Here is a 17,269-nt window from a genome sequence, read left to right on the forward strand (position 1 = left end):
TCATTTTCCTGGAGCTGTGTATTGCAGAAGTAGTTTGGTACTGCTGGACAAGCTGCCTTTTGGGAGCCTATCTGTCATTGTTAATCTCTCTGTTTATATAACTCTGATAACCTTCCACAGAACATAGTTTCAAAACTACTGCCTTTGAGTACTATGAACTTATGTTTCATTCATAGATGCAATGGCTTGTTTCATTTGTAATTACCAAAGGAAGAGGCTCTGATTTTCTTGCTGTTTCCAGCTTTTGGCAAGCCATTGTTTGCCATTAAATGTAAATTGGGTACATCCACACCAGAATTTGAAGTCCTCTCCAAACTGTGGGTTACAGTTCCGGTTTGGAGGCAAACCATGCTTTGCCCAGTTTGGAAGTAAAGGCAAACTGCAGTTTACCTGAACCAGGAAGTGAAGGAGGGAATTGGAGGGAGGGAGAAGGGTAGGGAATAGTAGAAGCCTGAAGCTTAGTTCCAACAGCTAATTCCACTTGGCAATTATGTGTGAACAAAGCTACTATGTAAGAGCTGATAGCTTTTAACCATGCTACAGATGTTTATCTCAGCAGTCCCTTGTATCTCATCCATATCCTCAGATGCTGGGACAGAGCTCAGGTACAGATGCAAATGCTTGCAGATATTGTTAAAGCCAAGTATGATCTGATACAGACTAGAATCTGAATTATTCAGGTTTTTAGGCTGCCGTCAAAAATAACAATTTTGTGGTTCAAAGTCTAGACTTGGCTCTTGCTGCTATTGCAGAGGTAGAGGTGTGAGGTGTGTTTTTTCTGTGATAATGAAATAAAAATATGTAACATATCTTTCTGAACTTCTCATTTTTGTTAAAAGGAAAAAAACCCAGAAATGTGCAAAAATATAAACTAGGAAATCTGCAAAAACAAAATAATGGGCTGGGGGTGTGCATGGGTAATGATTATGGCTGCATCTACTGACACTATACCACCTATATCACCTACCTAGTACATTTTTAGAGTGATTATAATTTATAATTATAAAAATACACCCTTGGAATAAAAACACATAGCACCACTTTCTGCACTTTTCCTCCTTGGGGAAAAAACAAAATCTGCAGAAAAATAAAAACGTTAAAGAACACCTCTGTATCTAAACATCGTCCTGCTATTGCCTAAAGTGGTGGACTCGCTCCTTGCCTGTAGAGCTTGGTTCAGGCTACAGAGATCTGAATTCAGTCATGGCCTTTTACGGTGGCCCAAACTGCAGGACTCTTTTTTTCTTCGTTCTATTCTTTGCTCCAGCTTCTCTTTTCTCCTCCTTTTTGGCCTCCACTAAACTGAAAACTCCTTTAGTCCCAGTTCCCCCTGGGTATACCTCCTAATTTCCCTATTGCTTCTCTCTCAGTTCACCCCCACTCGTGCTTGTCACACACCCCTTTCCCTTTTAAGGATTTAATCTTCCCTCTCTTTCTCTTCTCTTGATACATAGCTTAGGTCCAGCTTGCATTTAGGATCTAACTGTATGGCTGACTAAGAAACACTGAATTGCCTTTATGCTGATTCTCCTTCTCTATGCAGTAGTTGTAAAATTATCCCCACAATAAAAGTTTGTTGCATCTTCATTCTCACCTCACCCTTCCATTCCTGCTGAATGGCTGAGCTGTGCCATTGACTACTGGATGTGTTCTCAACACATGAAGTACTGAAGATGCCCCCGATGTGTGCGTGTTCCTGCATGTTTTAAAGCACACCCAGTAACAGGCTGGGCATTTCTGCTTCCACTACTCTGTAGCTTCAAGGGGGAGTGGGTAGAGTCCTTGCTGATTGGGACAAATGCAAACCCCATTTCAGATAGAAATCCAATGAAATGTACATTAACCACTGATCTTTTATGAAAGATTTTGGAACGGCTTCTGATTTCTCTGATTATTTGATGCTTTAAACCAGGGGTGCTCACACTTTTTTGGCTCGAGAGCTACTTTGAAACCCAGCAAGGCCCGGAGATCTACCAGAGTTTTTTTTCAATGTTCGCGCCATCATAACATATAACATTTATGTGTACAATGGAGAACTCGTGCAAGGAAAGCGCCCTACAGGTAGACCACAGCTGCGATACAAGGACATCTGCAAGAGGGATCTGAAGGCCTTAGGAGTGGACCTCTACAGGTGGGAAACCCTGGCCTCTGAGCGGCCCGCTTGGAGGCAGGCTGTGCAGCATGGCCTTTCCCAGTTTGAAGAGACACTTGGCCAACAGTCTGAGGCAAAGAGGCAAAGAAGGAAGGCCCATAGCCAGGGAGACAGACCAGGGACAGACTGCACTTGCTCCCAGTGTGGAAGGGATTGTCACTCCCGAATTGGCCTTTTCAGCCACACTAGACGCTGTGCCAGAACCACCATCCAGAGTGCGATACCATAGTCTTCCGAGACTGAAGGTTGCCAACAACCAAGTGTACAATGTATGTTGGTGTACCTTGCATAACCGAATGAGCCAATATTGCACAACACAATTAACTATAAACATTTTTTGTAATTACTTGAGTTTACTTTGATGACTTGCACTGAAGTGAATCAGCCAAGGATGCATAGTCCAGACAGTAGCTGCTGACAGCCAGCCTCAAGCACACTTCCAAATGTTCATCAGTCATGGTGGAATGGTACTTGGACTTAATGATCCATGTAGGAAAAGGCTGACTCACATAAATAAGTGGAGCCCTTCCTGCCTCAGGTGCCTGTTATATCCCTGAGGGCCCTATTGCCTTCAAGTGGCTGCAGCTGTGCAGCACACTCTGCTGGATGCCCAGGCCTTACCCTTAAAGGGGCCACTGTTGACACCACATCTACCTCCCCACCAGATCTTCCTCGATTCCAATACAAGTGGGGGGGGAGCAGATCTCTATACACACCAGTGCAAAAACAGGGGAAAGGTGTGGGGGAGGGAAGATCTCTATATAGACATCACAGCAAAACCAGTGCAAAACCCCTTGCACACAGAACCAACAGATGAAAGTTGGGGGGGGGCAGATCTCCATACATACCAGTGCAAAAACAGGGGAAAAGTAAGTCAGCCCCAGTAGAGTCAACGGGGCTCACTCCCAGGGATGCGTGGACTGGAGAGAAGCCTGCCAGCGGCTCCTCTCCAGGTTTACTCACGAGTCAGCCCCAGTAGAGTCAACAGGGCTCACTCCCAGGGATGCGTGGACAGGAGCTCACTCCCAGGGACGTGTCACTCCCAGGGAGCTCACTCCCAGGATGGGGCTCACTCCCAGGGATGCGTGGACAGGAGAGAAGCCTGCGATCGACTCATTTTGCCTCACGGTCGACCGGTAGATCGCGAACGACGTATTGAGCACCCCTGCTTTAAACCAATTTTGCATTTCATTGAATTCAGGGTCACCACATAGGAGTGTTTTTTTTTGTTCTCCCCAACAGAGTAATTGATGCTCCAATGGAAGTCTTTTTGATTGAAATTTGGAAATTAACTTGATTTAATTTTGAATTAAAGATGTTAAGTAGCATAGTCTAATTATGTGTGAGAAAAAGGTAATTCTGCCTTTATGTGCCTTTGCAGGTTGCCTGTCTTACCTATATAGCAAGCAATTTCTTAAACTGCAAATCAGAATCCAGACGATGGGGCACTGCACATGCAAGTATTGTTCCTTACCAGGTAAGCAAAAGGGAAAGTGTGTTTTTAATTAGTGTGTTTCTAATTCTAAAATAGCTTTGAAATTGAGAAATGCCTGACTTTCTGGGACCTACAGCATTCTGAAATGATTTTTTGTCTAATTAGAATAGTTGTTCACTTTTTACATGTTGCCTTTTGCATGTATATTCACCATTATTAGGTTGTTAATAAGAGATTGGATGTGAACAGATTAAAAAATGGTAACTGCTGTGGGATTATTTTAATGCATTATGACTTGATGGTTTTATGTCTGAACATATTATATCGTATTTTAGTGAACTTGGTTTGTGTTCCATAGCAGCTGCAAAAAGGAAAGTTAGCTTTATGCAGAGAGTGTGAAAGACTTTGGCAGTCTCGTCTAAGGTTGATATTGGGTTTTGAGCTTTTGTTTAGTACTGACTATCAGGGTGGTATCAGCCACGATTGTTACTGAGTTAGTGCCCATACCCATTTGAGAGCCCCTTATTTGGGCTTCTTCTTAAACCCCTGGCAGGGATAGTACCCCATGTGTCATTGGAGGAGGGTGGGAGCGAACCATCAGGGAACCCGATGTGAGGCTTTGCTCAGGGCCATCAGCAATCCCATGTCAGCACTGCTGTGCATTTTGAAATAATCTTTTTCCTAATGAAAATCATGTTTTAAATGGGTCAAGATTTGTATCAAACCACATAAGACCTGTGAATTTATATCAGATAATATTTATGCCTAATAAAGGTTTGATTGATTTTTTGATATATCAGATAATATATGTAATCCTATGCTGAAGGCAACCTTATCTCATTAAGCAGTGCCTTAATCCTTGATCCTTGATAAACCCATATCGGTAGCCCGTCCATCATATTCCATTTAATTAAGCAGCCATTGTTCTCTCTTTTTTCTTTTTCTCTTGGGAAAATGTAACAGGAAGAAAAGACAGAGTCCAAACTTTTCACTTCATCCTACATCAGTGACTCTATTTGTTTAAGAACAACTGTTTAAAGACTGCTACTTGAGGCAGTAGGGTTGCCGGCTTTTTGAGTGTAAAATTTATTCTAGCCCAAAGCTCTGGCGATATTCTTTGGGATTTGAGGAGAAGCAAGTCTAGTCCAAGGTTGTCTAGCTCAGGGGTCTCCAAACCCCTTCCCAGGGGTCAGATGTGGCCCACGGCGAGCTTCTATCCGGCCTGCGGCCAGTCTCTTGTTCCCTGAAAGTCTCTGGCCCACTTGGCCGAACATGACTGGAACTGTCTCTGGCTGCATCTGGAGGGTGTTCTAAGGGCCAGAGAGGTTGAATGAATGAGCCCATTCATTCATTTATTCACTCATCTAAGTTCCATCTCTAATTTATTTATATACATTTTATATATAAATTTTTTTCCGGCCCCCAACACCTTGCCAGATATTTGATGCGGCCCTCTGGCCAAAAAGTTTGGAGGCCCCTGGTCTAGCTCAATGATATCCCACTCTAGAATAGATTAATGTTGAGGTTCCAAAGGCCTTATACCTGTCTGATCAAGAAAATGGTCGATAGCACCTTGATCTTGGCCTCATGAGGTTTATGTTTGCATGAAAGTCAGTGAAATCATTGCAAAGGATACAGCAATATAAATTTTATTAGCCTGTGATCCTTTCAGGGGATGAATTTGGCTGCATGTTACTTTTTACTGCTTTTGTTTGCTATTACACTTCTTTTGAATTCTTATTATCAAATTTAGACTGTTTTTTCCAAGAAGCTAATGCCCTTTGAATTTTAAACCTATCAAGATATTCTAGCTCTTTATTTTCCAATTAACTGTGTAAGCATTATTTTACTACCTGTGGTTTTCCAATTTAGTGTGCAATCCTAACCCAATTTCTAGCACTGACATAAGGGCAATGCAGCTCCTAGGTAAGGAAAAAAAATTCCCTTACTTTGAGGTGGTCTCCCTGAATGCCCCCAAATGCAGGACGCAACACATGTCCTATTGGCATAGCTATGCCAGTGCTAGAAAATGGGTTAGGATTTGGGCCTTAATGATATCTGCTTGGAGCAATGCTGAACCTCAGCATTTCATTTTTAAAATCTTATTTAGCTCACTTGGAATGGTTTTCATTGTATCCTTTGTGACTCCAATGGTGATAGAGCATCCAGCATTAATCATAAATAAGATATCAGCTATTTCTTGAAAAGATAAGTGACATATATTGCATAAGGCAGGTGGCAGTGCAAGTTAGAATAGGGTACCTTAATATTGATAACAGTGCAATGTAAAGATCTGCTTGGGGAAAAATGCTTAATTTATGTAAAGCAGATTCTTTCTTCTTCATGTTCTTCTTGTGCTGGATTTTTTTTTTTGTTCTGATTTTACCACTTTTTCCAAATATTTGGATTCAGATTCAATGTCAAGTTCAGCTAGTAAATTTCTGCTTTCTTATGAGAATCAGCAGTAAAGATTGATCAATCTAAATGGGAAGCCCATACAATTTCTGTGCTTCCTTCTCTTAATTTAGTTGTGAAGGAACTCAGTGCCTTATGCTGCCAAGTCTTGTACCATCATAATTGGACCATCTTTGTATTATAGTGACTGAAGTTCATTAAAAGCATTAAACAGCTGAAATGACCATGTCCCTTTTTCTTGGAGGGCTTAGATGCCAGGGCTCCATTTGCCCTTCCTGAGTCTTCAGTGCTGCCAGTGTCAGGATACTACAAGTGTTTACACTGATTGTCCCTACTCCAATTCTGCAAACACTTAAGATTTATTTGGTGATGAAGGTACTTGTCATCATCAATTTTAAGCTGCAGCTACTGTGCTTTCTCAGGTAGCCAAGTTGTGATTACTTAAAATCAAGTTCATGGCTTCATTGGGCATGCTATCTACCACATTAATTTTGGTCAGCAATGATGGAAATTTTATCTTTGAGTGGCCTAATGCAGCAGCTCATCTCTGCCCTCTTAAATTGTGCAATTTGATTTGAGACTTCCAGAAGCAAGTCCGATGTCTTCATACCTTTCTTGGCTCTCAGGTTGCGATAGGTCGTATTAGACCCTTTGTTGTCCGTCACATCCAAATTCATCATCAAGTTGTTTAGTTCAAAATACCTGTTCAGAGTTTGCTTTTATTAGCTGTGCGCTCCACTGAGACATATTTTATGAATTTATCTGGGCATTTGTACTTATCCTTCTATACTAATATATGTTGAGAATATGTGCTCTACTGAGAGAGCTATATATGTAACAAAGGTAGAACCGGAAAGGCAAGCAGCACAGTTGTGCCACCATCTTACTCAGGTGATGCCACCTCTCATACACTATTTTTTTATTATTTAATTTTGAATATAAACTAAAATAGGCCTTTGGACACTGGAAAATCTTGTCTCTCCTCTCTAAATCCTGAAATGGTGGCCTTACTCCTCTCATAGACTTCGCACCAGCCAAGCAACGGAAAAACTGCAATATCCTTTCTGCTGTGCCATTTTCTTGAGAGTATCTGCAGTTGAAAGAGAGCAGGTGCCTTCAGAACTTTGGTGATAGAACCTGTGCAGCAGAGGACACCATGTAAAATGATGTAACACCTCTGGAGAGATGTAAAGAGTGAATTGAAAGTGTACTGACACATCACTTGGAGAGGAATCTTACAGATTTTTCAAGCATATGAAATAATAGGGCACAGAAAAGTTTCCAGGCTATGTCCAAACTCAGCCTCATTGTACTAAGAATGAAAATTGAAGCAGCAACTGTTACCCTGTAGATGCCTGATCTTGTCTGATCTTGGAAGCTAAGCAGGGTCAGGCCTGGTTAGTACTTGGATGGGAGACCGCCTAGGAATACTGGGTGCTGTAGGCTTATATCATAGTCTTTCGAGACTGAAGGTTGCCAACCATATGTTCAGTGTGACCAGTATGATGAACTGCTACAAAAGTGGGTATATTGACATCCATTTTTGTAACCATCAGTAGTTTGGTTATATTCTCTGGTGGAGGTAGAAGAATGAAGAAGAGAGAGTTAAATGTCGTACGTAGCTTGTCAGTAATTCCAGAAGAGGTATACAGTGGAGCAATCTGAAAACTGACTGTACAGAAGAATGTGATTTATGACAAATGTGAAGTCCAAAATGGCAAGAAATGGGAAGTAGAATGTGGTTTCAATTGTAGAGGAAAATGTATTAGGACAAAGAATGGTTTATAAATCCAGAATATACACACAGAATGTCAGTGGAGAATGTATCAGACCCAAAGACAGATATAAATGCTACGCTGGACAGTAGACTGAAGAAGAAAGAAGAGAAGAGAACTCAAGCTGAAGTCCATATCAATAAAAGGATGAAAGGTGGTCAGAAGCTTTAACTTCCATTGCTTGAAGAGGATCCAGAGTCAAAAAACATCATCATTATCTTGGATTGAAACAAGCATTCTTTGAAGTGTGACTGTTTGATCTGCCACTGAATGGTGTGGTCATTTGTAGTGGAAACATCTGCTAATTTTACATCTGCTGTTCTAATAGATGTTTGCTCTGTCCTAGGTAAAAGTTCAGTGCATTCTTTTAACAGATGGTTAAACTGAGGTTCAGTGAGTTTGTGACCAGACAAAGTTTACATTAGTCTAGTGCCTTTTGGAATTGAACCCAAGAATGTTTGACTTATAATCCTGAAAGTTATGATACACAACCCTTTGCTTCCTGGAATATGATCTAGAGACAAGATTATATTATTTTAGAAATCCATTAGTTTCTACACACTTTGAGATAGCTAAGTATAACTTAAAAACCTAATCAAAGTATGAATCATGACTTGTCAAACTTCTTTTTCAAGCTAAGAAATTCAAAATTAAATTGAGCTCTTTTTTTCTGGAGAATCATTAAAATTGGCATGAGTGTGTGTTCAGGCAAGCTTTAAATTACAATCATGAACAGTTGTAGACTTTGCTATGGTACTTTTAGAATGTCAGAATGTCATTAAATCATGGTGGATTATGTAACCTTTGGGAATCTCTTTTTAACAGATGTTGAGAGTTTTTTTTTTTAAAGTCAGTGTTTTCAACATCAGTGTCTCTATATGTGACACAATCCTGAACAGTGTTGTACAAGAAAAGTGACCAACACACATTATTTGTTTAGTATTTAAAATGTGTTTGCAATCAGCAAGTGTGTTTGTCCTAATTAGTACTTTAACTTGTTTGGATGTGTTCAGTTTTATAACTGAAATGTTCTCTTGGTTTCAGTTCCATTAAACCAGAGAAAGTTTAACAGAAACTACAATTAAAAAGTGGATTCTGGACATAGGGATTTGGAATTCTTTGAGATGTTTCATTTAGTGGGATTTCTTAGTTTTCTGAACCGTTCTGTATTTCTGGCCATGCTGACCGTGTATTCCATCTTCATGTCAAATCCCTTCATGTTGTCCCACTCTTTTATCGTTCTTCCCCAACACCTGCCTTTGGTTATTCTAATCCAGGCTCAATGCTTTTTGCACTGAAGCAAAAGGATGGCCTAGCATTTGTGTAAGGCAGTGATTTTCAACCTTTATAGAAAGAAATAGCCTTTATAGAAACCTTTATAGAAAGAAAGAACCTTTTCAAGAAATAGCTCTTGGGAGGGGGAAGTAATTAGGATCAGGGCCATGATGATGGGAGGGGGCCTTAATCCTTTGCTCTTGCCAAAGTTTGAATCCAGATTGCACACCACCCTAACTGTGATTTCATAAGGAGAAAAGTTCCTGTTGTTTCTACTAGAAACTGTATTCCTTTGTCAGATAGTAACCATGGGCCCCCAAATCTGAATCAAGATCATGGCAGTGACAAAGGATTAAGGTCCTCCCTTCCCACAATCCTGATCCTGCTTTGATGCTATGGCTGCTCTTTTTGAAAGAAAAGTTAAGCCCATCAGTGCTGGTAATGACCTGATATGTAGTTTACCCCACAGTTTACTTTGACCAGTTTACTTTGAACCTTTATCTCTAATAATAATAATAATAATAATAATAATAATAATAATAATAATAATAATAATAATAATAATAACAACTTTATTTTTACTCCACCTTTCTCCCCGAAGGGACTCAAGGCGGCTTACAACAGATTAAAAACATAATTTAAAACAGATTAAAAATAGCCAGGTAAAAAGAGCATAGAGCAGCAACAAATCATAAAAGGATCAGGCCTGTAAAAAATATTAAAAGATGTTAAAGAGGCCAAGAACTCAGAAGGCTTGTTTAAACAGAAGGGTCTTCAGGCCTCGCCGAAAAGTCTCAAGAGAGAGAGCCATTCTTAAGTCAAGGGGGAGTTCCATAGCATTGGTGCCACTACTGAGAAGGCCCTATTTCTTGCCGCCACCCCACGTACCTCCCTAGGCGGCGGCACTTGCAAAAAGGCCTTCTCTGATGACCTAAGACAGGGGTGCCCAAACCCCGGCCCTGGGGCCACTTGCGGCCCTTGAGGACTTCCAATGCAGCCCTCAGGGAGCCCCCAGTCTCCAATGAGCCTCTGGCCCTCCAGAGACTTGCTGGAGCCCTCACCGGCCCAACGCAACTGCATTCGGCATGAGGGCGACTGTCTGACCTCTCGCGTGAGCTGTGGGATGAGGGCTTCCTCCACTGCTTGCTGTTTCACATCTGTGATGCAGTAGCGGCAGCAAAGGAAAGGCCAGCCTTGCTTTGTGCAAGGCCTTTTATAGGCCTTGAGCTATTGCCAGACCTTCATTCATTCATACAAGTTCATCTTTAATATATTCATGTATGTAAACTCATGTAAATTTATTCAAATTTTAAATGTAAATTAATTCTTTTTTCCCCCCGGCCCCCGACACAATGTCAGAGAGATGATGTGGCCCTCCTGCCAAAAACTTTCGACACCCCTGACCTAAGAGGACGAGCCAGATTGTACAGAAGTAGGCGATCTCTAAGATACCCTGGCCCAGAGCAGTATAGGGCTTTAAAGGTCAAAACCAGCACCTTGAATTGGGCCCAGAAATGAATGGGCAGCCAATGCAGCCACTGGAGAAGTGGACCGACAGAGTCGAACCACCTACCTCCAGTAACCACACGAGCTGCCGCATTCTGCACTAGTTGCAGTTTCCGAACCGTCCCCACATAGAGCGCGTTACAGTAATCTAACCTCTATGTCACCGAGGCATGGATCAGCGTGGCCAGGTCCGCACGATCCAAGTACGGCCGCAGCTGGCGCACCAGCCGAAGCTGAGCAAAGGCCCCCTAGCCACAGCCGCCACCTGGGAATCCAGGAGCAGCTGTGAGTCCAGGTGGACCCCCAAGCTGCAGACCTGCTCCTTCAGGTCAAAGGTATCGAAAGCCTCTGAGAGGTCCAGCAGGACCAACAGGGACGCACTCCCCCTGTCCAGTCCCCGGCATAGGTCATCTACCAAGGCGATCAAGGCAGTTTCCGTTCCAAAGCCCGGCCTGAAACCAGATTGAAAAGGACCCAGATAATCCGCTTCATCCAAGACCCTCTGGAGTTGGGCCGCCACCACCCGCTCAATTTCCTTGCCCAGAAACGGGATGTTGGCCGTTAGTTATCTAACACAGTGGAATCCAGGGAGGACTTCTTCAGGAGGGGGCGAACCACTGCCTGTTTCAAAGCGAGTGGTAACAACCCCTCCATCTAGGAAGAGTTGACCACCCTCCCTGTCCACTCAGCCAGTCCACCCCGGGCAGCTCTTATCAGCCAAGCTGGGCAAGGGTCAAGCAGGCAGGCAGATGGCCTCACACTCCAAAGGAGCCTGTCCAAATCCTCAGGCTGTATAAGCTGAAAAGAATCCCACAACACTGGACAAGCAGTTGCCAAGGGGACATCGTCAGATATTGTCAATGTGGCATCCAAGTCGTGATGAATATGATCGATTTTATCTGCAAAATGTTCTGCAAACACATCACAGAGGCTGACCGTGTATTCCTCCTGGTCTACTGGAGGGGCCTGATGGAGGAGGCCCCGCACCACATGGAACAGCTCTGCCGGACGGTTGTCAGCAGACGCAATGGCAGCAGAGAAGAACGATCTCTTCACTGCTACCACCACCACGGAATAGGCTCCGTAATGAGCTCTACTCCATGTCCGATCGGATTCATCCCGAATTTTCTGCCACCGTCGCTCTAGACGTCTGCTCTGCTGCTTCATCATTCGCAGCTCCTCAGTGAACCAAGGAGCCGCTCCGAGTCTGCGATGTGGCAGAGGTCGCTCCAGAGCAATCTCATCCACTGCCCTGGTCATTTCCCCATTCCAGAGGTCAACCAGGGCCGCAGATGAGACGACAGTCTTGGCAGTGGGGAAAACCCCCAGAGCCCTCAGGAAACCTTCAGGATCCATTAGCCTCCGGGGGTGGACCATAGAAAACGGTCCCCCGCCTCTGCGGAGGTAGGAAGTCGCAACAAGCCTAAACCTTACCAGGAAGTGATCTGTCCATGACAACGGAGTGATCTTGATCTCCTCTACGTCCAGATCACTGCCCCCGTGCCCATCTGTAAATACCAGGTCTAGCACGTGTCCTGCAGTATGTGTTGGGGCCATACTATATCTCTAATGGAATGGGTTTGTCACTGCATAATATTAATTTGTGAAGTTGTGATTGGCTCTTCAAATATTACAATGAAATAAAGAAAAACATACACTACTCCATTCTATTTTCATCTCAGACCTGCAATAATACAGGAATCTCTAGTATTCAAACCAGAAAGTAGAATTGCTTAGGATGGTTGAAATGAAAACGAGTGACCAGAGATGCTGGACACTGTGAGACATGCAGCTGTTTGCAATCTTTCTGACAATCACAGTCCTCCTGTGCCATTGTTCCATAGTCACCCCAACTCCGCTTTACATTTGAACCCAGAGGAACATTAGCTTTGTTGTATAAAACCCCATTTCACAAGCAAGTTTTCTCCAGTTTCCTTTTATTGCTATATGATTTGTCTCTCCTGTGGGGGGAAAAATGATGCTTGCAATCCCATATTCCCTCATCATACGAGGACTGAGATTATTCTCCAAAAAGAGCAATTCACAAGCTATTTGCAATCCCATTCATAGCTTCAGAGTACCATGAGTGGACCAAATAATCTTGGAATGGAAATTTTTTTTCCACACAATGATGTTAAAAATGCATTCAGTTTTGTTTATTCACCTTGCTATTAATTGGTTTTTAAAAAAATTTCTGTGTTAAAGATTCTGACACAAATAGATTTAACATGCTTTACTGTGCTTTTGCATGGGCGAAGTAATTACATGAAAAGCAACTAGATCAGTGAACAAAAACGCTTCATTTTTAGGCATTCAAGATGATTGAGACCATTGACAAAGTGAATCCTCACTAAGCACTACTGAAGAAAATGGTTAGTCACAGCTAACCTATCTCATTGATTTTCATGTTGTTTAGCCAGGATTCACTGTGGATACAAACTGTAGGAGTTATGTAGTTTGCATAGCGTATGTTGCCAGCAGGCATCTAAATTTCACTCTGTACAGTCCTTCAATATTGGGTGCAGGTGTGCTGATGCCCAGTATAAAAGTGGTGAAAGCAGAAATCAGATCCAGTTGAAAAAACAAAGGGGGGAAGAAAGAGAAACTAAGACTCTTTTGTCGCTACAGCTTACGCTTGGATTGACATTAAACTCTGCAAGATATAAGTCTTTCTTTACTCTGAAAAACAAAGAGTAAATGCACAAACAACTTACTAAAGTAAATGGCTTTTACCTTTGGGGTGAAAATAAAACACAAAGTAAAATGCACTTTTGCAGAGGAAGAGCTTATATAAATAACCAGTGCAGTATATGGTGTAATGTGTAACAGGTTCTTTGCAAAACTGTAACTGAAAATGTGAGGATCGGTTTCAAGGACAAATTCTTCCCACATAAGTAACAGCCAAAAACTGTTTTTAAAATAGCATTGCATTGTACTATGACACAACTTTTCATAATCAGTCAATTCTTTGACAAAGATACAGAATTGCATGTGTAACAGCATCTTTTGTGATGGGAGTAATACATGATAATAGTCTATAAATACTAGAAGTATTTGGATTAAAGGCAAAACATGTGAATTCTTGCCATTAGCAGCTGTACACACAAAGGAAAAATTATTCAAATATATTCTAAAGAGGTAAGTCCAGATCTCTGTGGTACAGTTTTGACCAATGATATCAGAAGATGTCATAGCATATTGACTACTTAATCAGTAGTTTCTGTCATTTCCCATAACCATGCTAATAGAAAGCTTTGCAGTGCTTATGGCAACCTTCTCTCTATCTCCATATTCTGGGGAAAAGAAGAATAGCGCTAAGCTTCTTCCACATTGACTGAACTGTTTGTAGTAGCACTTTTGAAAAGGGAGATACACATGAATCCCAAATTCTAGATCCATAACACAGACACCTTTCTAGAATTTGATTTTTTAGTAAGAATTTTTGTATTAAGAAAGGCTTTCCTGCCTATGCCTATATTTAAGTGGCTAAAATAATGTCAGCCATTTAAATTCCATACTATTGGATGTACCACCAGAGATTGCAGTTGTTTGTTTAGTATTCTGCCTTGAGGCAAATCTCAATGAATTGTTCTTACTACATGATCCAATGTTAGTACTTTTCAAGTCAATCTTACTGAAGAAGTGAATAAAAATAGATGATAATGCTTTTCACAATGTGTGAATGTCGCTTTTCTCCATAATGTGAAGTCTTATATATCCTTCCATTTCTAAGCCACAGAGTTATGCTCCTACAAAGAGGAGTGGGCCAGACTTTGCGACATGGGATGGATTCCAAAGAACTAGTTTAGGTATCCCGTCTCCTTTGAGGGGGGGAGGGAGATCCCGAAGGGCTTTGAGCACTGGCTGTGCCTTAATGGGACTTTGAAAAACCTTTTTTCTGCTTTTGAAGAGCTATCCTGCAAACCATATAACAAACTGCTCCTGAATGCCTGCTCAGTTTTGATTGTATCCTGAGCCGTTTTTGAGAGTCTCAAAAATTAGGACCAGTCTCTTTACACAGCAAGTTTCCCACTATGTTTTTCTATGACAAAGTCACCAGGTGGTCATCAGCTCACATAATACATAAGGACTTCAGAGCTAAAAGGCCAGCTGTTTAGGGAAAGAAGTAAGTGCAGTATATTGGAGCTACAGTCCAAGCCCTGTACATGCTAAGTGCACACATGACTGGTATAATTTCATTTAGTTTGCCTTGGCACCCCCTCTGCTTTTTTAAATTTGTGACATTTGGAAGGAGGGAAATGAGACCATAGTGCTGAAAATAAAGACCAAGTGCATATCTGCAGTCTCTTCCTAAGGTACAGATGGCTGTGCTAGATTGCTGTTTATTCCTTAACATTCTGCTTTTTCCTCTTAATAAATGCTAATTATTTTTTAAGTACCATAACCAGGAGCAAGCTGTCACATTAGAACATTTTCAAAGAGGCAGAATTCTATGTAGTGCTTTGAGAGGAGCAATGTGTTACACAGCGAGACTCATTTTTCTTGCTGTTAAGTTTGTGTTTAACTCATTTTTAAACTCTCAAGTTTATGTGTTGTGTTCTGCGTACTTTAAAAAAACCTGTTTTTTCTCCCCTTGTCTACTGTGGGATATTCTGCTGTTAATACATTGAGAGAGAGCATATTATCTAAAGTGAAACATTATGCTCAAAAATAGTTTCTTGTTATAGACCACAAATCCATGATACAAACTGAGTTATGAATCCTATGCTGTAGATATAATTTAACTGAGGTCTAAATTTTTGACATATTATAGGTGTTATAGGACAACAAAGCGCATGGGTGCATTTTAAGGCTTAAGAATTTATATGTATTGGCTGAGATTAAGGATCATGCTAATTCAGGATGATCTTGTTCAGGAAAATGTGGGCAGTAAGGTCTTCACAACTGCATACTAAAGCTTGATTAGATTTAAATATTGACTTGGAAATCCCCCCAGCAACATTTAAGATGCAATGTGTTGCTAAAGTGTTTAACTGTCATGAGGTGATGTGTCCACTAGATGTCATTCGTGTAATCTAGTAATGTTACTCCAAGAGTTTCTGGACTGAGTGTTTTAATGAGGGCAGTGTCAGAATTATGAGATTTTTAATAGCATTATATACTGCTTAGAGTTTGAAATGATAGATTGTCATTGAATGAAGCTTGTTGTTTTGCTGATTCTTTTATCTGAACACTAGAATTTTGCACAATTTGACTATTTATGCAGCTATGCTGAAGTGGCTACCAGTGTGCCTAACTTTCCCCCACAGAGAGATCATTTTAGCCATTAAAGCTTAAAAACAAGAGTTCCCTTTTGATGCTTGCTAGGAGAAGGCGGATACAAAGTTGGCTTAAAATGAGCATTTTTAAATGGCTTAACTGATTGTGCTGGCGAGAACTTGTTATCACGCAAGGATAATGTTAAAAAAACCTCAGTATAAGTAGAATGAGGACTCCATATATCTAAACCCCACTGAAGTAAAACTGAAAACCAAATTATGATGGGTGGCAGCTGAACTTTCCATCATTACTGTGGAAAGTTTTAGAGTAAAATGCAGTAAATAAATTTGAGGCAAAACAAATCTTTCAAAGGTGTCATTAGTCTTGATCAGAGCTGCCTTTTTCAATGGTTAGTACTGGCAGCTATTAATACCTTGGCTACATTCGACTTATTATTTTAATTCTTTTGTTTGGAGCTTGAAAATCTCCACAAAAAAATATTAGAGGGAAACTTTTAAGTCTCTTCTAGCTGTATTGGTGCACTGAAACTGTAAAGAACAGAAGACGTTTCATATCATTTTAATCAATCATACTTTTTTATATATTACAATATTTTAAAAGCACTTACACTTTAGACTTATGGTGAGTGTGACCAAACATGGGAAGAGTTATGATGAATCCAACTGAACATAGGTTAGAGCTTATTCTAGGGCATATTCCGTAGCAATTATGAAAGCAATCAAGACTTACTTTTCTTCCACCATCTCTCCTGCAGAGAGCTGTCCAGTGAAATTATTTAGCATAGTGCAAGGCCTCCAGTGGAGGAGAGGCAGTGTGCCATGGTGTGTTTGCTAAGCATTTGGAAGATAAAATCACTTGCATCCATCACAATTTGAACTCTACATTGGGAAGTCTAGTTGAGGTCTCTGAGGAATCATATGATCCAGTTTTTTTTGGATTCTTTGCACCTTGTAGGGCCTGAGAGTGTGGAAAGGTTCATTTGTAGTATAAGTTTATCTGGCTGCCTTCTGGATCCTTGCCCAATGTGGCTAATAAAAGTGACCCGGGGAGGTTTGATTGAATGGATTGGGAGGTTGATAACAGGGATGGGAAAATCCAGTGGTGCTTGACTTGAGTCAAGAGTCTCCATCCCCCCGTGACTTGACTGGAGAACGAGTCATAACGGGGGCACTTTCCAAGTTGCCGAGTCACCCCTTCATGACTCGATAGGACCCAAGTCACCTTGCCCCCTTTTAAAAAGCCCAGTGCGGAAAAAAATGGGGCTGCTGCCAAAGGGTGTGTGTGCGTGTCAGTTCTCTTTGAACACTCCCCTGCTGTCCCCTTAAACAGGGCGGGAAGGAGTGGGACGAACTGTGAGAGAACAGGGACAGAAGCTGCAACAGGGAGGAGGGTCATGCGCAACAGCTGCGAGGCTTACCAGGATGACCCAGTCCTTGGCATCTCTACTCAGAAGTAGTCCCATGGCAGCCG

At 41.5% G+C, this 17,269-nt stretch overlaps 1 protein-coding gene across 2 annotated transcripts in view; it reads left to right on the forward strand.

The window, feature by feature from the left end:
* The window catches only part of SUGCT (succinyl-CoA:glutarate-CoA transferase), a 363,922-nt gene that overhangs the window by 53,850 nt on the left and 292,803 nt on the right, over positions 1-17,269 (forward strand). For both annotated transcript variants that reach the window (XM_066628034.1, XM_066628035.1), the window contains exon 9: positions 3,534-3,629. In XM_066628034.1, coding sequence (XP_066484131.1) covers positions 3,534-3,629 — 96 coding nt within the window. The remainder of the gene's footprint in view (positions 1-3,533; positions 3,630-17,269) is intronic.

The sequence above is a fragment of the Tiliqua scincoides genome, chromosome 5, assembly GCF_035046505.1.
Source record: "Tiliqua scincoides isolate rTilSci1 chromosome 5, rTilSci1.hap2, whole genome shotgun sequence".
NCBI lineage: Eukaryota > Metazoa > Chordata > Lepidosauria > Squamata > Scincidae > Tiliqua > Tiliqua scincoides.